At 39.1% G+C, this 25,822-nt stretch overlaps 1 protein-coding gene across 1 annotated transcript in view; it reads right to left on the reverse strand.

The window, feature by feature from the left end:
* The window catches only part of LOC308104949 (transient receptor potential cation channel subfamily M member 5-like), a 97,739-nt gene extending 71,917 nt beyond the window's left edge, over nt 1-25,822 (reverse strand). Inside the window, exons 1-3 of the mRNA XM_080455588.1 lie at nt 25,666-25,822; nt 25,131-25,299; nt 23,341-23,405 (exon numbers count right to left, since the gene is read on the reverse strand). Of these exons, the coding sequence (XP_080311714.1) occupies nt 23,341-23,373 (33 nt within the window). The 5' untranslated portion in view covers nt 23,374-23,405; nt 25,131-25,299; nt 25,666-25,822. The remainder of the gene's footprint in view (nt 1-23,340; nt 23,406-25,130; nt 25,300-25,665) is intronic.

The raw sequence follows: 25,822 nt of genomic DNA on the forward strand, positions 1-25,822 counted from the left end.
GACTCTGAGGAGAGAAGAACATTAAATAAACATCTGGACGTTACCTTGGTCTCCAAAGCTCTCTGTCTCTGATCAAAGTCAGTCAGTTGTTTGAACATACTGCCAAACACACACACACACACACACACACACACACACACACACACACACACACACACACACACACACACACAGATTGATTAAAACAAGTACAGGGGTGTTGCAGAGGGCATTAATTCGATACTAAAAACATAAAAATATAATCAAATACATAAAATGAATCAAAAGTAAATAAATCTCTCTCTGGGGGTGGAGCTGAGAACGGCACTGTGGCAGCTTTTAGGCGAAATAGTCAGTGACCACTGTAGAACCATTTCACTGACGTACCAACATACAGTACACACATACACTAGTGTTGTGTGTACACACATACACTAGTGTTGTGTGTAACAGAGTTAGAAATATCCTTGTATTAATTTCTACAAAATCGATGTGCTTTGCCTTTCAATGTATAGTACTAAAGCCACCTGGTGGATGAACAGCGCACCCTTTTTGCGCACCATACTTTGCCTCAGCAGAGGAAGTGAATTCCATGCTGCAGGTGCATGAGAACTCAGTTAAAAACAATAAATATATCTTTTGTGCTTTATATTAATCATGTTCACTCTTTGTTACACAGATTTGTGTACTGTATGCTGCTGCTGTGCTGTTGATGACCAGTGTCATGTATTAATGTGTTCAAACCAGGAGTTCAAAGTAAAGACAACCTGAGTGAGAGAGTGAGAGCTACACCGTAGACACCTCCACCAAATACACACACAGACACAACCCGTTACATGTGCATCTTCATTGGCCTCACGAATTGGATTCAACTTGATTGTGTGTGTGTGTGTGTGTGTGTGTGTGTGTGTGTGTGTGTGTGTGTGTGTGTGTGTGTGTGTGTGTGTGTGTGTGTGTGTGTGTGTGTGTGTGTGTGTGTGTGTGTGTGTGTGTGTGTGAGTGAGACATAAAATCCTCCAACCTTCAAAGTGAATAAGTGACCTGACATGACTCCTGTCCTTGATGCTGTCAGGACCTTTAGTGATTGACATGAAGTGAAATCACACAAAGTATTTATTATCTTACTTGTCAGAAATCTGCTGAATCCTCTGGTCAAAGTTTCTGCTTTCAGTCAGCTGTTCCTGCACACTGTCCAAAACACACACAGTTCAATGCAATGCAATGCAATGCAATGCAATGCAATGCAATGCAATGCAATGCAATGCAATGCAATGCAATACAATACAATGCAATACCCAGCCATTTAGTGATTGACATGGAGTCATCATCATCATCTTACTTGTCAGAAATCTGCTTAATCCTCTCAGAGTCCTGACTCTCAGAGTCACTGCGTCTCTCTGTCTCACTCTGGGCTGTCAAGACGTTTTTCTTCTGATTCATCTCCCATGTATTATCTTCCACCGTGTATACGTTTTTAATGTCCTTCATGATTCCTAACCATTGGGGAAAATGGTTAAATTATTGTCATGCACCATGAACATAATGTATACAGTATTTCAGCAGCTGTGAGCTGATATTGGGGTGAAAAGCTTAGCCTAGACGATGTCAACAAATCAAATCATTACATTACCATCATAATCAATGTAATGATTGGTAGATACTAAACACATAGTTACACATTATTCTGTACACATGAGATCAGTTTGTTAAGATGAATGCCTCAGTCATGACTCCCATCGCTGTAACCTGCTCAATCGTGCATTCATATATTCATTCATTAGTAGATTCATAGCCTGGGACCAGACGAATCTGCGAGTGCAAAAACAAATTGCACTCTGCGATTTAGGTCTGGCACCGCTCCATAGAGAATCCATTTCCTGCTCCAGAAGACGTGGGTAACCAATCAGGGCCCAGTATTAAAATATGGGAGACAACCTTTACTAAAAGACAAAAGATGAAATAAGTATTTTTTATGTTATTAGATTTAATGCAAATAAAATACTGACCAAAGTCGCTGTGAACCTTACGAAGGTCGTCGTCCATGCCAAGGATCCAACGGCGCACCAAAAAGACGAAGAGGGAACCAAAGTGTGAGAAGATGATGAACGGAGGAGCCCAAACAGGACGGGACTGGTACTCCATCACGAGGTTGTAATGCTGGAACCTCCAGTAGATGTCGCTCTTCTCCTCCACCTTGTTGACAGTGTTGCTGCATGGAGGGTTGAAGTCACAAAACAACAATCTATCAAATCAAACCACTACAAAACCAGTGGTGGCTCCTGGCAAGAAAGACCGGAAAATTACATTCTCTCTGGACATCCTGATTGATTAAAAAATCCACGGTAATTTCTTATTATCACTGTCTGCAAATCAGACACATTTCAAATCCTCTACGCCTCTCTGTGGCTGCACAAATCAAGAACAATGCACACACATGTAATTGAAGATGAAGCAGAGACAACAGCTGTCCATTTCAGCATCAGGTTGCGTAGCGTGGTTAAACCAGGAAGATGGAATGCACGCACGGTCCCAACCCGTCCGTAAACAAACATATACACTTACATTTAAGTTCTTTATGAGGAGAATCAGGAGACTGTAGTAGAAGATCACCACTAAAGCTAATTCAACTTTCCCAAAGTCGCATCTAACATGGACGCACTCCCGACATAGTTATGTCACCATACAACCATATATGGTGAGTAGCTTGATATTTTGATTCATTGCTGGCCAGATGAATCAATCAACCTTATGAAAGATTTGCGCAGAGGGCCCGACTTGTAGACTATTTGCTCATTATTCTGAAAAACATGTGTTGGCATGAAACTAATGATGGAACATGCTGAGAAATCATTACGTACGCAGCCTCCGACATAGCCGCGTGAACAACACACACTACTACGGTGTTGTTTTACTAACAACAGACTGCTTTGGCTTTTTAATAACAATCAAGAACGACACTTTCCCGACTAATAAACATTCTGTCGCAGGCAATTAACCAGGCTTAGCTGATACAGCAATTCTAAGAACATAAATCTTTTTCGAATTAAAGGTAGGGTAAGTGATATTTTTTGGTTAAAACAAAAAGTATTTTGTTAAAAGGTTAAAATACTCTATTCTGATAGTAATCATTGCTATAGAGTGTTTTTTCAGTAACAGATGTCTCCCTGTCTCTCCAGCTCTTTAATAAACAGAAAATACATTTTTCGGTAGGTGTCAAAATCTCAGCCAATCAGGAGAAAGTACCCATTTTTAAGCTTAATTTGTATAGTGTTCCAGTTCCAATTTTGCATGCTCATTTCTTAGTGTCATCACTTCCAATTTCACTTGTTTAATCTGTATCCTGATTGAGTTCTCTATCCTGGTTGGATAAAATTGGAAATGAAACTGAAACTGAAACGAAAATGCATTTTCTGTTTAATAAAGAGGTGGAGAGACAAGGAGACTCCTAATACTGAACTCTATAGCAATGAGTACTATCAGAATATAGAGCTATTTAACAATTATTTTAACCAACGCAAATCACTTACCCTACCTTTAAGTGCAGAATCGTCGTGCGCTCAGGTTGCAATGTAATATCAAATAGCCTAAATATAGTAGGATTGGCCCACACACAGTTGCCAGCAGGCTATATGGCACAGAGACCCATAAGAACAAATAGGCTATACAATAGGCCTATGGCAAGGTGCCGATTATCAGAAGTTCAGAACATATTACAGTATGGCAATACACAATACAGTTACAGTAAAGCATTAATAGCGGCCAGAACACAATACATTAGGCTATAGCAGTTGGCATGGCAGCCCATCAGGACACAATTTCTTCTTTACAAAACGCAATAGCCAGGCTAATACACATTCCAGTACAATAGAGCTTTTAATCAAATAAATGAGCTATTACCTATTTACCTTATTATACAATATTCCAAATGTGCTCTTGTGATCTGGGGTGATGGTAATGAATTCCCTCATGTCAACAACTCGATAGACTCCGGCTGAGGCTCTTCATTTACATATTCAGGTGGCGATGTATCAACGCTAGTTGCTTCTGTGCTTTTCTTAATTGATTTGGGGGGGGGGGATTGTAGCCTAGATAATTAATCCCGCCTTATGCAAGATGAATCTGTAATTATTTTCTATATCCTACTCATTTACATTCAAATCGTTTTCAGTCCCAAATATAATGCTTTAACTGTTATTATCGGCTGTTTATGCACCTACATGTTAAATAAGAAGTATTGGAAAGGTGATGCCATGTAGAAGGTAAGATCAGAGGTGAGGAGAGGAGATGAGAGCTGAGTTCAGGAAACCAAGAAGAAAGAAAGAGTAACATTAATGGAGTAACAGACAGAAGGCTGGTTCTCTACCTGAGGATGGCAATGAGCAGGTTGATGATCAGTACGTTGGTGACCAGCAGGAAAACCACCAGCAGAATGATCACCAGCCAGTTGTTGTACTCGCTCCTGCATGGCTCAGCACCGCCCTCTATCTTTGTCACGTTGTTAGTGCAGGTAATGTCCCACTCTTGTCCCCCTTTGACAAACAATCAAATACATCAATAATAATAATAACAATAATAATAATAATAATAAGGGTAATAATACTACTACTACTACTACTACTAATAATAATAATAATAATAATAATAATAATAATAATAAGTGTTGGGCAGGTTGTAGTAAAATAAAAACGTGTAGACTGGAACTAAAACAAATATAAATATAGCTGCAAGCACCAATAACGGGGACGAAGCAGCGCAACGCGACAGCATGTGGACAATCAACTTCATTTCTAATATTGTCATTAGAGGTGCTCTAATACCACCTTAAAGGTCAGTATTATAGTAGGAGACACTTTGATTGAAAAACATGATAAATACTTTGGTTGTGATTTTGACAAAGAGTTATAAACAAGGTGGTCTAGTAAATCTTTGGATAAAGAAATCCCGTAATTGTTAGTGTCAGTTTCAATACAGCTTCAGTTTGATATGCCTCTATTAAAGTTACAGTTACAGTTTAGGCATTTAGCAGACGCTCTTAATCCAGAGCGATTTACAGTAAGCAACTTCAGGGTGCTATTACATAGCACCCTGAAACAGATTCAAACTGAACTTCAAACAGCTGAAAATAATCTAGTCAGAATGGTATTGAACCTTTATATGTTGGCCCTCCCATGATTATTTGACTGTCTAGTCTCTCTAGACAGTCATTAGAGTAGCACTTTTTTCAATTTCTTTTTTTGTTTAAACGGTTGCTGGGAGTGGTATACAGTTCCTGGATGTAATAATTTAATTTTAAGCTGATAGCGTAAATGTTCTAGCAAATCATTAATATTTAAACAGTTGTAAATGGTTGTTAGACAGATGTGGAGCCTACTAACCAGTTCAACAATACATGTATTTGAACTGAAATGTAATGCTTTATTTATTGCATTGTGTTGACACACACCATCTATTTCCTGAAGATTAAATTCTCCAAAGATGTAGAGGTAAGGTCTGTAGAACACTCGACGTAAGATACGACTTGGGTTGGGATCGTAGGAATAGAGCAGCGCCTGATTGGCTACTCCATATGCCATAAGCCACAACCCCAGGAAGAAGAGGAAGAAGGCGACATCTTTCATCTGAACAGTGAGAAACAAGACATGTTGTGATCATTATAATATTTATTTATTTCTCAATAATGACCTTCTCCCCATTGATTATCCCACTTATTACATGGCTACTTAATAAAGAAATTAATACATTGACCCAAAAGTAACAACAAAACTAAGTATTTCATTGCTTATGGTAATGAAAGTATTACATTAAATTATGCCAGGTGTGTCCAGTGCAACGGGTCGCCTCGGAAAACAACGGGTAGTGTTGATGAAATAGAATACATTTTCGATTACTGCTTTGTCTATTTCTCGCTTCAAATGTTTCAAAAACATTCTTGGGCGTGTTTGTTTACATGGCTACCATGTTGGATACGGCACAAAATCAAGCAGCGCAGCAGGTGCTCTGAGTCTTTGATTAGACAGCGGTTTGTTATTGAGTTCAGAGGTCATTATTAAAAAATAACACACCACTGAATTCAGTGATTGACCAGTCTTATATCTTACCATCTTGCCAACAATGATGATTTTTGGTCCCATCTCTTTGTGAACGGCAGAGATGTTAATGAGACGGAGTGTGAAGACCATGTAGTCGATACACAGGACACATCGTCCAAACTCATAGGACCACTCGAACATCCTGAAGCACACGAGCAGAAGAAAACACATTTTAATTAAACTCCTATGTTTATGATTAGATGATTATTATTACGGTTTCTGTATTCATCATAACTCCCTTTTTACTTCAAGTACTATAGTAAATAATAAAGGAAAACATGTCTGTACCAACCTACAGATGAGACCAATAATGAACAGAATGATGGCAATGAGGTCAAATCTGTTCCAGAAATCATTACAGTAAAGCCTCATCTTCTGGCAGAAACTCATGTACCGGTAGCCCACAGATAATGCCTGAAAGTAATTAAACACATATATCAAACTGAATTAAGTCGATAGATTACAGTTGATAGACAATCAGCTCTAAGAGGACAATATTTGCCACATGCACTTACATTACAGCTGTGGCAACATTGCAGGCAGTGAAATCATTTTACTTAGAGCCTCCTCAACAATGTGGACAAAACATTATAATATGAAGATTCAAAATAGTCATAATAAGCTAAATGAAATACCTAAAACGCAGTTGACATTCTTTATACTGCATTTTCTGTAGCCACATTATGCAAACATACAAACTTGCCAATAGAAACATAATTAATATTCTAATAATAATATATAATAATGGTGAATATTTGTTTTATTTGTATTTAAATAAAGGCAGGTTTTGTTCTTTTATAATTTTGTGTTTATTTGTTATATTAATGACATATGATTCAAACCTCATTCCACTGTTGTGTATGGTATTTATTGGATGAGTGGGAGTGTGTTAACACAGGAAATGCAATAAGAGAGAGAGAAGCTCCCTCCACTCACCTGTCGGATCTCCTCACAGAAGAAGGTGAACACCCAGAAGTACAGCCAGCATTCACTGATGGACGGCCCACTAGGGGGCGGTGGCTTAAAGTCCACCAGCAGCATGTAGGCAAACAGGAAGAGGAAGAGGATGTTCATCACTACATTGCTCACAAAGACAGAGACTGGAGCCATGCAGGGGAAGAGGAGGCTGAGAAGGAACCAACTCCATGATTCGGCTTTACCCCACCAAACCTGAGACAGCACAGACTGTGAAGCAGAACGGTCAGTTTTTTAGTCATGTCTGTGTTAATGTAACACACAGTTGAGTGTAATTTAACTACTGTGTGTAATTTGATTTACATAAGCTACAGTATATTCCAAAACCATTTCTTAGAACTAAAGGGGATAATTAGTTTTGCAGGTAAAAACTGTTCCATGTGCAATAACTCATTTGGATAGTCTGTCTTCTCAGTAAAGTGGGAAAGACTTTCGTTATCAGTCAGATAACTCACCAACAGTGGTGTAAAGCAACTAAGTACATTTACTCAAGTACTGTACTGAAGTAAATTGTTTAGGTATTTTTACTTTATTGAAGTATTTCCAATGTTCTGTTCTTTTACTTCTACTCCACTACAAGCAAATATTGTACTTTTACTCCACTGCTGTAATTTGAAAACTTTAGTTACTAGTTACTTTGTAGATTTTGATTATTATTACAAAACATACATTATAACCACTTCAGCCCTATATACATTTCGGCCGATCTACAAGCTCACAATGCGTCGCGATGCGATGCATTGTGAGCTTGTAGATCTGCTATTTTTGAAATATTTTAAGACATTTTATACATTTGATAACTTGTGAAACATTCTGCATAATGAGTGCTTTCTACTTTTGGTACTTTAAAGACGGGGTGCCGTGATTTTCAGTGATCCCCCCCCCCCTAAAACATAATCATCAGGTATTATGGTTATACTAGGAGGAAGATTTTTTTTCAAAAAAGTGTACAGAAATTGTTAAAATTATGTTATTATGTGGACCCGCCTCCAGTTCATTAAGTATACCTGGTTCTCACCTTAGCACCTCCTCCACCACCTTAGCACCACCCACCTGTCCTAGTCCCTCCTCCTCCTCATGCCCACACCTGTTGTGTTATGATAATGAGGAGGAGGGTATGTTTTTACTATGTCACTAAAGCGCTGTTTCTCTATTGGCATGTTTGACCCTCAAGGTTTCAGCCTCCAGGTAGAAACTCAAAATAGTCAGAGAAGACATAAAACACCATAAAAACACCACCAGAACTTAATGAAGTTCTATCAACCTCATAGACATGAAAAACAGAAAAAGTGCAAAACCATGGCACCACCTCTTTAAGTACGTTTTGATAACAATTATTTTGTACTTTACTGAAGTACATTTTGAATTCCGGACTTTTACTTGTAACAGAGTACTTCTACATTGCAGTATTGATACGTTTACTTAAGTAAAACATTTGAGTACTTTTCCCACCACTGCTCACGAATAGATTGAGACCATTAATAGCTTGAAAACATTGTATTCATAAAATGTAAATACAAGTGTGAATATTATATTTGATCTTGGCGTTAAGGCTATACACTACTCCCTGCTCAGCACATTAGCAGAAAACCATTTAAGAGCGGGGAGATATACTATAACAAACCGAGTGGTGGGAGCAAAGAAAGTGTGACTCATTTTGAATAGAGCTGATTCGTCTAGCATCAGCTCTATGTTCCCCGGGTTTTATGTTCCCCTCTCAACCATGAAAAGGTTCTATATTCCCAGAGTTCTATGTTCCTGCTCAACCGTAAAAAGGTTCTATGTTCCCTGCTCACCCAAAAATGCAGGAAACACAGCAGTAGCATTCATATTTTGTTATAACATCTCTAAACACACACAACGGAACATAATGGGGAGAAATCACTATCGGGTGATCTATGGTGGGCCCTGGGCAATTAGCTTATATCCTTTCCAGAAGGTTTTCAATCCAGCCGTTAAGTGACATTAAGTGCAGTTTTTTTTTCAGGAACTTTGTTCAGAAAATCCACCAAGATAACACATGTGATGTACTAATGTGATTATGATATAGTTTTGTGATAAAACTGCATCTATGTTGATATCCACTGTTCCGGTCTGTCCCTCGACCAATCATATACACAGGGTCAATGACGTGACGCCTACATTTTCTATCAGAGTGAATTAAAAAAGGTTTAAATACATAACAAGTGATCATATAGATCGATCTCCCATGTACTGTATATTTATACCCACTTTAACCTTTTTAAACCAATTAAGTTATTTGTAATTGTCTGTTTTTAAAGTGTCAAAATATCATGTGGCCCGACGTCAGGCCATGACATGACAGCTGTTTTGAAAACTTATTTGAAATGACTCTAAATCTATTTAGGGGATTGGGTTAGGTCACAATACACTAATTGTAGGATACAATATGATATGATACACGGTATTGGGCTCACCATGTCGATATGACACAATATTGTATTTATTTATTTATTCATTCATTCAAATTATCATCAACATTGTTCATCTTCAGTTTAAAGTGCTTTTATTTATAAAACACTTTTAAAAACTAAAGTTAAAATGTGCTTCACACGCAAAAATAAATGAAATTATACAAGCTCAAAGGACAAGTGAACCAATTGTTTCAGAGGACAAATAGACACTAATAACAAATATAATATAAATACTGCATGAATATTAATTCAACTAACGTCATAGTCATATTGTTGTCATCTGGACTTTCTTTACCAACCAAGTGTAGCCTAGTTATCAACAACAGCTCGAGCAAAATATCTACGTATACCAGAGGCAGAGAGGGTCGGTTGTAAGATATTGAAATTTATTAAAGATATTGAAATTTGTCCCTGAGCAAGACTCTTAACCCCAATTGCTCACAGGTTCTCATTGGAAACAAGACCGCAAGGACTTTCATGAACGACCTGTTAAAAGGAATTATCCTTATCCTTAATGAAATGACAAATTAGAAATTTCTATTGAAATAAGAGAAATGCTTTTTAATCTTCAGGAAATGAATGCATTTTTTTTTGACAAAATCAATGTAAAATGCAGTTTAAATAGTGGACAATATTAAAATGTAAATGCTACTAAAAATGTAGAGAAATACTTTTTAATCTTCACATAATGAACGCATTCTTTTAGACAAAAATGTATGATGCAATACTGTAGCATTTACATTTAATCTACAGGTGTGCTCATTCTATGACGGCGTTTAAATTATACATAAAAGGTTTTCATTTTAATTAAAATGTCCTGCTAAATAATGGACAATTCTCAAATGAAAAGGCTATTTTGAAAATGTAAATTAAATAAGGCTAATGCTTTTTAATCTTGAGCTATTAAACACATTTTTGAGACACAAATGAATGTATAGCATTTACATTTCATCTCCAGGTGTGCTCATTCTATGACAGAATGAAAAAGCTAATGAAAAGGAATGCATTTTCTTTACCTTTTTGATTCGGTCATTGAATGAGCACACCTGGAGACATTTTCATAATAGCCTTTTCATTTGAATATTGTCCATTATTTAGCGGGGGATTTTTTTAAATGTTAAATCATATGACCTTTTATGTATTAATGTAATTCTGTCATAGAATGAGCACACCTGTAGACCCTTATTTTTGTCTCAAAATATTCAGCAATCATTATTCTGTTCTTTATCTCTAGCTGGCTTTTGGCCAACTATAGATATCAATATATATCGATATATTGATATATCTCTAGTATATAGATATCGATATCAACATTTGCATTTTTATCACAAAACTATATAATAATCACATTATCACAGTGTTGTCATGGTGGATTTTCAGAACAAAGAAAAAAAAACTTCTGGAAAGGATATAATAAAGCTAAGGGGCAGTCTCGACTCCTCCTGACTCGGAGTAGGAGTCAGTAGGACTTAAGAGGAGTCAGTAGGAGTTAGGAGGAGTCAGTAGGAGTCAGCAGGAGTCCGGAGGAGTCAGTTGGAGTCAGTAGGAGTTAGGAGGAGTCAGTAGGAGTCAGGAGGAGTCAGGAGGAGTCAGTGGGAGTTAGGAGGAGTCAGGAGGAGTCAGTAGGAGTTAGGAGGAGTCAATAGGAGTCAGGAGGAGTCAGGAGGAGTTAGTGGGAGTTAGTGGGAGTCAGGAGGAGTCAGTAGAAGTTAGGAGGAGTCAGTAGGAGTCAGGAGGAGTCAGTAGGAGTTAGGAGGAGTCAGGAGGAGTCAGTACGAGTTAGGAGGAGTCAGGAGGAGTCAGTAGGAGTTAGGAGGAGTCAGGAGGGAGCGGCTCGCAGTCAGGTAGAAAAAGGCTTATGCTGCAGGCTCTCTGCCTAGAGGTGATCTATACCACTAAGGTGGCTGCCGGGGGAAAGGGGGCGGGGCCCTTTAGCGTAAGTTTCTGATAGTAATTTCTCCCCATTATGTTCCGTTGTGTGTGTTAAGAGATGTAAACGGGGAACCTAGAACCTTTTGTTTAGGGTAAATAGGGAACATAGAACCTTTTGTTTGTTGAGCAGGGAACATAGAAAGTTTTTGTGGTAACAGGGAGCCCCCATAGCTAGGGGGCACGGTGGCGCAGTCGATAGCGCTGTCGCCTCACAGCTAGAAGGTCCTGGGTTCGATTCCCGCCGGGGACGCTGTGGGTGCTTGGGACGTGTCTTCTCCTCCGCGTCACCATCGCCCATACCCTAGGTGGGGTTGGCGAAAGGGCCTACTCTGTGTGGAGTTTGCATGTTCTCCCCGTGTCTCCTAGGGTAGTTAATACCCTCACAAAGACATGTAGTAATCCTGGTCACTATACTGCCTCCCCCTGGTCAGCCGGGGCACCTGATGGAGGGGAAGGGAACTGGTTGGAATAACGTGTTCCTTCCACGCGCTACGTCCAACCAGGGAAACTCCCCCCTGTCAGGTGACAAGAAGGTCAGTTGGCTCTCATGCATTGAGGGAGGCATGAGCTTGGCCCTGGGCTCCCTAGGCTGGTAGGGGGAGTGTAGTGCCCAGGATCACTTAGAAAATTGGCACCGGGTGAAAAAAAGAGGATTACAAAAATTGAGGGATAAAAAAACCCCCAAAAAACAGGCAGCATAGAACCTTTGTTAAGGTAAACGGGGAACATAGAACCTTTTTTTAATTGAGTGGGGAAACATAGAACGCGGGGAACATAGAACCTTTTTTGGTTAAGTGGGTAGCATAGAACCTTTTTTGAGGGGGTAATTGGGGAACAGAGAACCTTTTTTGCGGGTGTAAGTGGGGAACATAGAGCCTGGGGAACATAGATAAGCTCCCATCAGGGATGGACAAACCTCTAATCCATCATGGTTGTAGAAGAGGAGTGATTCAACAGCTTTGGCCATCTGGAAGCAGTTTGTTCCGTAGACTGGAGACTCTGTGCTGAGCAACTTGAAGGACTTCTCCTCATCGCTCTGGCAACATGAACCCAACACATCTGAGGTGAAAAATACCACACACAATAAAAGCATTATGTAATGTCACTTCGACTATGCGTGCACCTCTTGGTACCATAGCACCACAAAGGCCTTAAAACAAGGCTCCAGACATCCCAAAACAAACTTGTCGGGCTACTGCTTGGCCTCACACCTACAACTCATCTAACCCCCGCTCAATTTGCTAGGGTGGGATGGCTCATGGTAGAGGTAGGGTACAGCAACTTGCAATGGGCCTGATCTACAAGATCCTAGGGTCATATATGTATTCCCCTATGTGGTGTTACCCTGTGTATGCTGATGTTTTCCCCCTCATTGGTGTGTTTGTGAATGAGTGGTGAGGAGTGACTGATTGAGTACCAGCTGGTGTTAATGGTGACTGAGTGGTGACTGAGTAACTAATAGGTGATTGGCTCCTGTGACGATGAGCTCAACTATAAAGCTGAGTGGTACCAGCATTCGAATGTCTTCCTCCTAGCCAGCCTCCAAACACCAGCGTTCTGTATTGTTGTTATAATGTTCATGGGTTAAAGATCTGTGTGTGTAGGGATGGGTGCTAGGGTGGCGCAGTGGTAAAGTCACTGCCCACCACCACAGAGGTTGTGGGTTCAAATCCACCTTGGTGCATCCGGCTTTGTCGAGCGTCTACACACGAACACAATTGCCCCGTGTTCGGGGGGAGGGCAGCCGGGCGGGGAGGGTGATATCGTCATTACACATACTGCTACGGACTGGGCAGTGGCGTAACGCAGAATCGCGGGGCCTCCCCGCGGGAGTTTCACGTGAGGCCCACGTACATGCACGCGCGCGCGTGCATGTGCGTGCACAACCTGCGCGCGTGCGCTAATTCGGTCTAATTCGGGTCTAATTCGGGTCTATTTGACCAATATAAATCAACTTTTTTCTTTTTTTTTGCTGTAAAAATATTTGTATCAGCGCAGGCGGCCCCCCGGCACCGCAGCACTTGCTGCCCCTCCGTTACGCCACTGGGACTGGGGCGGCACCTGTCAGCAGGGAGTGTTAGGCAGGAGGAGTAGGAAAAAGGCTCTACGTCCTCCTGGTGGGGGCTCCTCACTGGCAGGTGAGTCAGTAGGATACGACAGCAGTGACAACACAGAAATGTGTGTGGGGAGGAATTAATCGGCATAACGACTAAATTGGGGAGAAAAAATTATTGGCTACTCTAAATTTATTTAAAAAAAGAGGGGGGAAAAACTGTGGAAAAAAGCTGTCGGGCAGTTAGCAAACATGATTAAAAACTATGTTTTTGTGAATGCCACAGTGTTAAATATACCTTTTGAAAATACATTTTGAATCACATTTACACTCATATCATGTCCCATGTAACAACAAAATACAAATCAAAATAATACTAAACTATCCCTCTAAATCTAGGAAGGTAAGACAAACATATTTTGTAGTAATAGCCTATTTGCAGAGCTTAATTTGTAAATTATTAGGTGCAGGAGCCCATGAGCCTGAAAATTTTACCATATAATAGACCCAGATGTCCAACAGCCGAGTTAGGATCACCGGGCTCACAGGCGCAACCATTTTTCTAACAGGCAGCGAATGAAAGTGGTTATTATTATGCCGATGTACAAACTTAAACTAAACTATCTTTTCCATTACAGGTCACTGGAAGGTACATAAAGTAACATATTTTAAAAAGCATTGTATGTACATTTGATGGGTAGCCTTTCTCCCCCAAATCAAAAGGTGGGGGAGCCTGTGCTCCAGTGTGCTCCATTGTTAATTTTTCAATGATTAGACCGCTCACATGCTACTTAAAGCAGAATTCAACTATTTTGATTTTGGTTGAAGGTCGTGGCTACCCCACATTTCAGTAGCTGTCATGGGTTCCCCTAGGGCAGTTGAATCTCAACCTTTTTGCAAAAACACATTGGTGAAGAAATTTCTATTTCTAGCTATTTATTCCAAGACTTGTGTAATAAATCAAGACTACTTGGCTGTCATTTGAGCCTGTTACAGTTTCAATAGTTGCAGTTTCACAACCTGACCTCTGCGGGGACACACTTTTACTTCTTATATATTTTTAAACATGTCTATAAGGAACAATTTATACCAGGTTTAGATCATTTTACTCCCATATGAGCGGTGTGGCACGAACTGTAAGTGCCAAATGGGTGTTGGGGTACTGTTACCCCAAATACAGGCATCAGACATTCAAATATCCTCTCAAAACGTGTTTTATTGGAAAGATTGACCCACCAAACTCAAGAATACACACCAAATATGTCGGATAAAAAAATATTTAACGCCATTTGAGCAAGACCGCACTGCTTTAAAACCAAAATGTTGCTTTTGACCTTGAAAAAAGTAAATCCATGAAGCACAACTTTTAATATATGATGTATTAGGAGGACCAATACAAACTATATCACATTACTATTGCAATTTATTTTGGGTTGGGCCTTTTTTGGCTTAGATTGACTGACTAGGCCGGGGCGTAACAACCACAAAGACACCCATGTACCTGTCAAACTACTTCAAAAATGTCAAAGACGTCCACAACCAGAGGGAGCTCCACAAATCACGTTCAATCCAGATTTGGTTCAAACAAGGGGTTAAATTTGTTCTACTGCTATGCCACCAAAATGTGGAATTCCCTACCAACAGTCATAAAAAGTGTGAATCCTTACTCTCCTTCAAAACCGCTCTAAAAGAGCACCTACAGGTGGCTGCAATTCAGAGCTGGCCCCTGTAAAAAGTCAAAGCCTACCCGATGGGTTTTTGCATATAGTGTATATTTGTCTGTCATCATGTTTTGATTAATTGAGTACAAAGGACCCCAGAGAGAGAGAGGCACAACTTAAAAACTTCAGTTTGATGATTATTCAAGGTCTCACCATGTGCCAGGTTCTCAAACTTCTGTGCCAGCTCTTTCGTGGAAAGTCGCGTCTTTGTCCCATATGCCCCCTTCGACATCTCAACAGACATCTCTCTAAGCATCTTACAAGCACTGAGAGCGTTCAGCACTGACTCCTCTGCCTGGGAGATGGATAGAGACAGATGGACAGAGAGACAGCGGGACAGATACAGACAGATGGACAGAGGGACAGAGGGATAGAGATACACGGTGACAGAGGGCTGGTTATAGACACGCTACACACCATGTACATGTAAATAAAAAATCCTTCAGCCTTCTCTGAGCGTTCTCTGGTGTTTTACCTTCTCCCAGAAGAAGACAGCCATGTCACTGTTGTTCTGTAGGACAGCCCAGATAAAGAGATGAGTCCAGGGGGATTTACAGGGCTTGTTCCTGTATGACCGTTCTCCTTTCAGCAGCTCTTTGGCATGCTGAGAAGGAGGGAAGAAAAGGACTATGAAGAGGAAAAGGGAGATATCGACCATACCAACCCTGACAAAAAAAGCATAGTCCTTTTGTATTTTAAAACAAAATGCCAAATGCCAGGACCAATCTGGGATTGTTTTAAATTAGGGTTGTATTCAGATACATTCTTACAGAGTTTGATATAGTGTTAGTCCTTCAATCAAGACCTAGAGAATAAAAACTTGTCCCAGAGGCCCATCCTATATTAAAATGTATATTAAAATTGGCTTATGGGAGGGCCGGCGGACGGGCGGACCACGGCCACATAACTCGGACTCAGACATAATTATAAACAAACCCGATACGGCCATAAATAGGCATAAATGGAGATCCGGTTGTCCAGAGTCACAGATCCGACCAATGTGTCCATATATAGGCATATAGATATCCAGTTGTCCAGAACCGCCATCCAACCGATATGCCCATATATGGGCATAAAAGGGACACAGGTTGACAGACAGACACAGTGATCTCCATAATACAGTATAGTCACAAAAGGGACACAGACAGACGGGTACAACAGGTACTCTGACAAAGCCTCCGACACTATGACATATCGGTCGGATCTGAGGTGCAACGTAGGTGTGAGTGTGAGGGCCAAATAGTACACCGCCCTCACATTTCACAATTCAGTAGAAGCACTTAATTGTGCTTCTACTGAATTATCTGAGAAAACTGAAAATTGTGAACATTATTTCTTATTTATGATTTGTCATGGAAGAGCATAGATAGTACGCTCTATTTAGATTATTATTATTCTATGAGCTTGCTTCCAATCACCAAAACACCCAAAAACCAGGGACGGGGGCAGGGAAACAAGCCTACCTTCAATGATGTCACTGAGCAGCCTGAAGGTACCCAAGGACCCACCCACCTCAGACATGTGATGACCCATCCCATTGATTGTGTGTGGTGTTGTTGTCTCCGCCAGGCCGAAGGCATGGCGAGAGAGTATGTTTTGCACCCTGTCCGTCCGTCCTTCCGTCTGTGAACAGCTAATCTCCGGCACCGTTGGCCTGATCACAGCGAAACTTTGCACACACAGTCCCTGGACGCCAATTCCGAACCTCTGCCCCAAATGTTTCACATGGGCCTGTTATAGCGCCACCAGGAGGCCGATTCTACCTGACTTGGCGGAGACCTGTCCTCCGAGGAGCACTTTTTCTAGTTTTGGTTTGATTCTAATGTTGTGTTGTTCTCTGTTCATGGATCCAGGTTTATTATTTGTTTAACTTATATTGATGATTTAACTGAAGAAACCAGTTTGATTTGATAGGGTAACAAAGTAACATATCCTTTAAATATTGCAGCACAGTAGAGGCTGACTATTTAAAGATTAGATGAAAGAACATAATAGTAGTATATTCAGAAGAATACCTCCAGAGCCTTCTTGTCAGAAGTGATGTCTTCTAGACCCAGGGCAGTGAAGTAGAAAGGCTTCACATCACCCATTAACTTCTTCAAGACACCTGACACCTGGAGAGACAGAGCATAAGACAAACCTCCATCATCAGCCTCATCATCATCAAACCCAAATATCCTCTCAAATCAAGCGGCTTTGCCGATCTACAAGCTCTACAAGATCTACAAGTGAGATTGCAGATCTGCTATCTTTGCAATTAAGTTATGAAAGTGAAAATGGTTGAGTGGGTTTCATAAATATTGAACCAATGAAAAAATGAAAAGGGCTTGTGACTAAATAATAACTACATTGTAGCCAATTGGAACACAGGTTATTTTCTCAATTTCCTGAAAGGCAATCTGGGATCCCAGGTTAAAAAAAAGGAAAAACAGCGCCCCCAGTGTTTTTCACTTTTGCATTTGAGCAAGCAGCTCTGAATCTGTTCTTGAGAGATTACCATAAAGGTAACAGTGTTGGCCATACAAGGTTTCTGCCCATATTGTCAACAGATAATTTCAAGATCATATTATTGACCAAAGAATTACACATTTGATTTACATTACAAGTAGATTGCACTGTGAGTTTACCTGCCCCCCCCCCCCCCAACATTACAGTAAGTAAGTTAAGGTCATCTCTTCAGAACCACTAATCCATCAAGGGTCATAATATAGATTTCACTCAACCCACCTCAAACAGGCTGATCTCTTTCAGAGAGTCACGGTCTGAGGTTCCCAGTCGCTCCTCCAGGCGTTCCAGTAGCATCTTGTAGACCAGTGTGTCTTTATCCACTGTACTGTAGAGTTCCTCCAGGACGCCATAAGTCAGGATGTCATCATTGAAGAGCTCACTGCTGGCAAAGTCCACTCTGTTCCATCTCATTGCTAGACTCAGCTCCTTACTGTAAGGGAAGGTATTACCTGATGCACAACGCTTACTGGCTGAAACACACACACGCGCGCGCACACACACGCACACGCACACGCACACGCACACACACACAGCATGTTAAATGAACATCATAATGTGCTGTAGCCCACATTGTTTTTAGAATATTAATTATTGTTCTATATTGTACCTGGCATCAGGGCTTTGATCATGACTGTATCAAAGTCTTCTAGTCTCCCCTGCTCTTCATGGTAGAATGTTATCAGCTCCCTGTTCTGGTAGATGCTCTGAACCTGAGGGTCAAGGTCAAAGGTCACAGGATGGGCAAATTAGACATTTTTGCAAAACAGGAACTTGTAAGACTTTGTGATATTCTGATGGCATTTAGTTTAACAATACATATAAAGTGTAATGTATTTCCTGCTCTGTTTGGCACTACACAGCGGATGCAACAAATGTCATCGGACAGATGTGTCCAAACACGCCCGCACGCCATCCTGAGTGTTTGCTATGAGAACAGGCTAACGCAGTTATATATCAAGGCGAAGACGCGATGCAATTATTATATTTACACTTACTTATCTAACAAAAATAGATAGAAAGATAGCAATAGCTGCAATAGCAGAATAATGACCCAGAAGACGATGATGAAGCACCTTAGCATGGTACTTGTACTTCATTCATTGAAGTACTTCAAGTATCCTTATCCTTATCCTTATCCTTATCCCTTCAATAACAAGCTCTGCAATAGCAGAAAGATGGCCCAGAATTCACCTCTATGCATTCACTTGTAGAACTTGTAGTTCTTTTTTAACTGTATACATGCATGCATGTATGTTTTTATTCTATCTATCTATCTATCTATCTATCTATCTATCTATCTATCTATCTATCTATCTATCTATCTATCTATCTATCTATCTATCTATCTATCTATCTATCTATCTATCTATCTATCTATCTATGTTTTTGTATTATTTTTAAACTCAACAATAGCTGCAATAGCAAGATGATAAAATATAGGCTACATACTACATTATATTAAGTTCAAGTTGGGTGGCATATAGACATACTTATTATTATCCTACAATGTATTGATTGAATATTGATATCAAAGACAAGCAGAGAAAAGTACAGTTCAATAAAAGGTCTGCTATTGAGGATTTTAAACCCAAGAAAGCACCATGGCTTGTTTCCTTTGGGGTCCTTTCCTACAAAAAATAAACGAGTAGAAATCGAAAATAAAAATATGTGCAGTTACAGTAAACAGTTAAACTAAACTTCCATTCATAGGAAAATCGGCCAGAAGAGAAAGGGGGGAAATAATAACTGTTAAAGGCAGCAGCAAACAAAATTGTGTTTTAAAAGGCAATCTAAAAGAATTAAGGGCAGCCGAGCTGACGTTTATGTAATATAAGTAAGTGTAAATATAATAATTGCGTCGCACGATAGCTATAGATTGGTAGATATATGGCCTTTTCTCATAGCAACAGTGCAGGGCGTGTTTGGACGCAGTGTGGACGCGCTGTCACGTGTTAGGGTTCAAGGGGCGCGGCCTCCGGAGCGAGTGCGGTGGGATTCTGAAGCACGCCTCACTGAGCCAACAGCCACAGGCAGAGAGACAATGTGGGTTGTGGGAGGAATTATATATATTTTTTCACTGTAATTAAACAGAGTCAGATAAACTCATGATGGCCTGGTATGCTGACAGTATTTTCCATATGTTTTAGAGGAACTGCTACAGACCAGTCCAGGAATTAAGATAACCTAGCTAACTTAACCATTCAACATACATTCAAACAGAAAACAGAGACATACAAAAACATCCATGACCTTGTCTGACTCTGGATAAGTAGTTCAAATAATACATTTCTCCTCAAATAAACTATCCCTTTAAAGGTAGGGTAAGTGATTTTCTTTGGTTAAAATAAGTGTTAAATAGCTCTATATTCTGATAGTACTCATTGCTATAGAGTGTTTGTTCAGTAACAGGAGTCTCCTTGTCTCTCCAGCTCTTTATAAAACCGAAAATGCATTTTCGTTTCAGTTTCAGTTTCATTTCCAATTTTATCCAATCAGGATAGAGAACTCAATCAGGATATAGATTAAACAAGTGAAATTGGAAGTGATGACACTAAGAAATGAGCAGGCAAAATTGGAACTGGACCACTATAAAAATGAAGCTTAAAAATGGAACTTTCTCCTGATTGGCTGAGATTTTGACACCTACCGGAAAATGTATTTTCTGTTTATTAAAGAGCTGGAGAGACGGGGAGACTCCTGTTACTGAACAAACACTCTATAGCAATGATTACTATCAGAATATAGTGCTTTAACCTTTAAACAAAATACTTTTTGTTTTAACCCAAAAATATCACTTACCCTACCTTTAACACTCGCGTGATAGCATTAAGTCGACCTACCACATAAGTGAACATGAGACCAAATTGTTTTTGCATAATGTATGCAAATTAAGCTGATGAGGAAAGGTTGCATGACTGCACCATGGTAGCATATTAATTTCTGGACATCACAAACTTATATATAGGACTTTTAAGAAGTTAATGTTACATTATAGCCATTTCCATTTGACTTTCTAGGAACCCCAATAATGAAAATGTATCGCTACCCCAAAGTTAATTAATTGACAGGGGTTAGTAGATATCTTTATGAACACATTGGTGAAAAAGGTTATTGGTAAGAATTTATTTTAAATGCTAAAAACATTGGCATAATAATAATTGGTACAAATGTGATTATATCGTAATGGCAGCACTGATTTGCATACCAGCATGCCACAGGTAAATGTAATCACTTTAAGCATAGTTTCATTGTGATCCTTGACCCTCAAAACATAGGTCTGGATATCTTATTTGTTAATTGCAATATTGGCTGAGATATAGTGAAAATAGATTCTTGATTATGGCAGCACTAATTTGCATAAAAATGGTAGATAGGACATTTTGACAACTTTTTAACATAGCTCATCATTTTCAGCACATGTTTTCCAATCAGAAAACACTGATTAGAAGTATATTTCCGGGGGGTGCATGATAACCCCTTCCCACTGTGAACCAATCACTGCTCTTACCTGTTCAACAAGTTGATCTGTCACGGCTTCAGAAGGGAAGTGTTTCCTGATCACTTCTGTCACTCTAACAACATCATCACCAGCAGAGGCAGGTGATTGGTTCTCCAAGATGTCACTCAAGAGGTCAGCCACACCTCCTGAACCTGCCAGCACCAACCAGGGTGTGTATTTCTTCAAAGACACATTTACCCTCTGATGAAGATATATATGAGAGAGAGAGAGAGAGAGAGAGAGAGAGAGAGAGAGAGAGAGAGAGAGAGAGAGAGAGAGAGAGAGAGAGAGAGAGAGAGAGAGAGAGAGAGAGAGAGAGAGAGAGAGAGAGAGAGAGAGAGAGAGAGAGAGAGAGAGAGAGAGAGAGAGAGAGAGAGAGAGAGAGAGAGAGAGAGAGAGAGAGGAGGAGAGAGAGAGAGAGAGAGAGAGAGAGAGAGACAGAGACAGAGACAGAGACAGAGACACAGACAGACAGCAAATTATTGTATAATATATTGTACTTTCACAGCCTGGCTCTTATTGCTTTACATACAATTTATTAAAGGACGACTTCACCCATTTTCAACCTATCTTCATATAATTCGTCCTCACTAATGCTCATGATAAAATGGTATATATTTTTTCCTACTCGCTCTGTGTCTCAGAGGAGGGCTGTGGACAGTTCAGAAACCTGCCTACCAGTGAAATCATCATTTGGCAGGCTTTTAAAAAAATAAATAAATCAAGAACAATGGCTTCTCTTATTAGTCCATGAGCCAGAGCCCCAAAATTGATTATCGAAAGAGTGGGCAAAACCAAACCTATATTAAATTGTTTATAGGGTCAATACGAGTAAATAAATATGTGATAACCTTTCCACAGGAGCAGCTTTTTCATAGTTATCACACATTTTGTTATTTTCCCCATACGTACATGACAGGTGAAAAAATGACAAAATTTAAAAAAGAGTTATCATAATGAAACTTCCTGAGTTGATTACTTGCATGAAGACAATGATTTATCGTATTACAAGTTTTCTGAAATTGTATATTTAAATATGCAAATTAGGCATTTAGTCCATGAGCCAGAGCCCCAAAATTGAGCCAGATATTGAATATTCCCTCGTTAAAAACCTTTGACTCCAACATCTTAACAAAATGAAATATGAATGTTCACTCTGGCTTTGTCCAATGTTCCAATGTTGATTCTGGAAAGTTATACAAATTCGGGCATATTTTCGTAATGCCTAATTTTCATATTGAAATATACAATTTCAGAAAACTTGTAATACGATAAATCATTGTCTTCATGTAAGTAATCAACTCAGGAAGTTTCATTATGATAACTCTTTTTAAAATGTTGTCATTTTTTCACCTGTCATGTACGTATGGGGAAAATAACTAAATGTGTGATAACCATGAAAAAGCTGCTCCTGTGGAAAGGTTATCACATATTTATTTACTCGTTTTGACCCTATAAACAATTTAATATAGGTATGGTTTTGCCCACTCTTTTGATAATGAAATCTTGTCTGGCTCATGGACTATATAGCATGCTAACTTTCAGGAATAGAAAGCCTGCAGTTTCTATTAGCTTGGAGTCCCCATCGATGATGTCACTGGTAGGCAGTTTTCTGAACTGTCCTCTGAGACACAGAGTGAGTAGACAGAAATAGTATCACATTAAAATGAGCATTACTGAGGACCTATTATATGAATACTTGAATGTGTCCTTATATTATCATCACTTTACCCAAATATCAGACGGGAAAAAAAACAGAGTTTGACAGAGTTTGACAGTTTGAGGATCCAATGGAGTTAGGAGGTTTAGTCAGAAGAGCTTTTTAATACTTTTCATTGGTTCAATATTTGTAAAATCCACACAGAGATGTAAAGGGTGTTCAATAGCACTGATTTATTAAAGACAATAAACAAGTTGAAACATGGAGATTGTTTCTGCCCGACAGCGACAATATGTAGAATAGCACAGACCCAAAATCTGGAGCTGTTAGCTAAATTCCTGTAGCTATGATAATAATACATAATCAGGTATAATGAAAGTAATACTCCTATAATGCTCCTGGCTCATAAAAGTCAAGTTATATTGTATACAATCATTGTAAAGTAAATGATATTGAATGCATGAATATTGTATTAGGTATTGATTGTACCTCCAGCATGGATGATTCTCCTGATATGAGCATGTTGAGGACAGATATGTTAATGCTGCTGCTGCCTGTAGGGAAATATGAATATTATTAAATCATAACTCACCCCCTCACCCCTGTATGTCTTGATGATTAATTGAATACCACAATGTTTCTGCCAGTGTGAACGCAGCATGGGATATATTCTTTTCACAATTAAAACATTTTATAATAACAGGAGATTCTAGGTATACAAATATTAAAGTCCTGTCTATTGCTGTACCTGGGAGACTTACCAGAGGAAATTTCAGGAAGTGACAGAGATCGGAATCTCCATCTGCGGAAGATTGGTTTCAGGTAGTCTCTGAGAGGATGACTGCTAACTTGAGGATGAAGAAAGAGATATTTGAGAACAAATGGGGGAAATTGATTGATTATGAGCGACAAGAGGTCTAGGGAATAGGATAGTTATTTCAAATAAATATATGTTTTTGGTCTTGTTACAGTACTTAACCCATGACATACATACTCATGTACTGTATATACACAACGCATGACTTCTTAAATATATATATATTCATATATGTGTATATATGTTTTTTTTTTTTTTCTGACGATCGAGGGAGAAGGTACTATGTGTGAGATGATATAAATGAAAATGGTTGTTGTAAGAATTGAACGAGCTAAAACCTTTTGAACAAAAAATTTACAGTTTATGTGCTATCGTTTATTAACATTGAACAGCACCTGTGCCCTCCTATTTTATTTTATTATTATATAAGATGATGTTTGGCAACATATGTGATGTCTATTGTTTGTCTTTTGGTTTTATGTGTTTTGTTCTTGAAAACTTAATAAAATTTAAGTGAAGAAAAAAAAAAAAAAAAAACATTTTATAATAATAAAAAACACCCTCAAAGTTCTCTGATTACAGCTTTTAAATGTCACAGTTTGCTATGACATTCAAATTCATATCTTTCTGTTGTGGACAAAGACATTATGTGCTCACATTTGGACAATGGGAAACACATATTTAACCATAACCACCAGGATCATTATTTAATGAATAATAGAGGAAAATAATGGACAGATTAATTGTTTGTTGCAGCCATACATTCACATTTACATTTTCGCAGCCAGGAGAATCTCCAACAAACAATCAGAAAATATAAATAATATTTATAATAATATAATATAATAATAATATAATATATTTATTATAATATTCCTCATTCATACAGGTTGATACTTTTATTGACCTTGTTTAAAAAAGACCAGGAGACCTGGTTCTGCCAGACCCAGAATGAAGTCCTAGTATGTAACACACCTACAAACCACTTTATTCATGACATCATTATTATGTCATGAATAGTTTGTGACGAAAGGGGACGAAAGGGGGACAGACTTTTTTGGCTGGGGCCGGGGGACAAAGTGACCATGCCCATGTATGGAGAAAACAGATACAAAGCCTCATGTAAGCCCGACCCCTTGGGTCTGGCAAAAAAAAAGAAACAAGTGGAGCAACAGCTAATTGAACTAATAAATGTAATAAATGATAATAAAACAATATTGATTATTTGATTAATCAATTCCTTTTTTGATTAATCAAATAATCAATATTGTTTTATTATAGTGCTATGCTATGTTTTATTATTGCATAGCACTTTCTTGTAGCAGTTCAACATCAATTAAATGATTACATTGCTTCGTGTTTTACTGCTTTTAAGTCACCTTTTAATCTGGTTATGGTAAATAATACCATGATTATTTTTATTCCAGTGACATAACAATCGTATACGTCCACCATCTCTTACCGCTGATGTGTTGTGTAGAGAAGTGTTCCTCTAACTTGACCCTGAAGTTCTTCTCTCCTCCTCTGTGACCTTCACTCCCATCATCCACCAGCAGGAAGAAATCATGGTTCTTGTCCAGGCAACGGGAGTCACTGGTTGTGTTCTCAACAGAGTACTCAACATCTGTGCCCTGAGATGGAAGATAACAGGAATTACATCTTACAGTGTGTGTTATCTAGGTGTTTCTGGTCTAAGATGGGGTTGGGGGCCATAAAGGGGTCCTATATATACTAAGCAACTTCCTAATTCATGGAATCAAAATCAATGATAACACAATTCACACATTTCTGTATGTGTGATCTCAGTGTTTATTATTATTATAGAGTGGCAGTAACATATTAATGAACAAACATTAAATATCAGTACATGCAGTACAGTATTGTACAATACAGTTAAGGATGCTATATAGTGGAGTTTGCAAGAATGATAATTTCATAAAGATTATTAATTAGGTGGAGGAAAACACAACTTGTAAACAGTGTTTGTGTGTCAATACCTTGTTGACCAACTGGTGTCTGTTGTGGACAAAGCCCCAGGGAGTGATGCCCAACGCAAAGACGCTGCTGTAGTCCCTCACCGCCTCTCCTACACATCTCCCTACGCCTTCATCAAAGCCTTCTGTCAATATCCCGGTGCTGAATCCTGGATATGTG

The sequence above is a fragment of the Gymnoscopelus braueri genome (genome assembly GCF_963280865.1).
Source record: "Gymnoscopelus braueri genome assembly, chromosome: 17".
In the NCBI taxonomy this organism is placed as follows: domain Eukaryota; kingdom Metazoa; phylum Chordata; class Actinopteri; order Myctophiformes; family Myctophidae; genus Gymnoscopelus; species Gymnoscopelus braueri.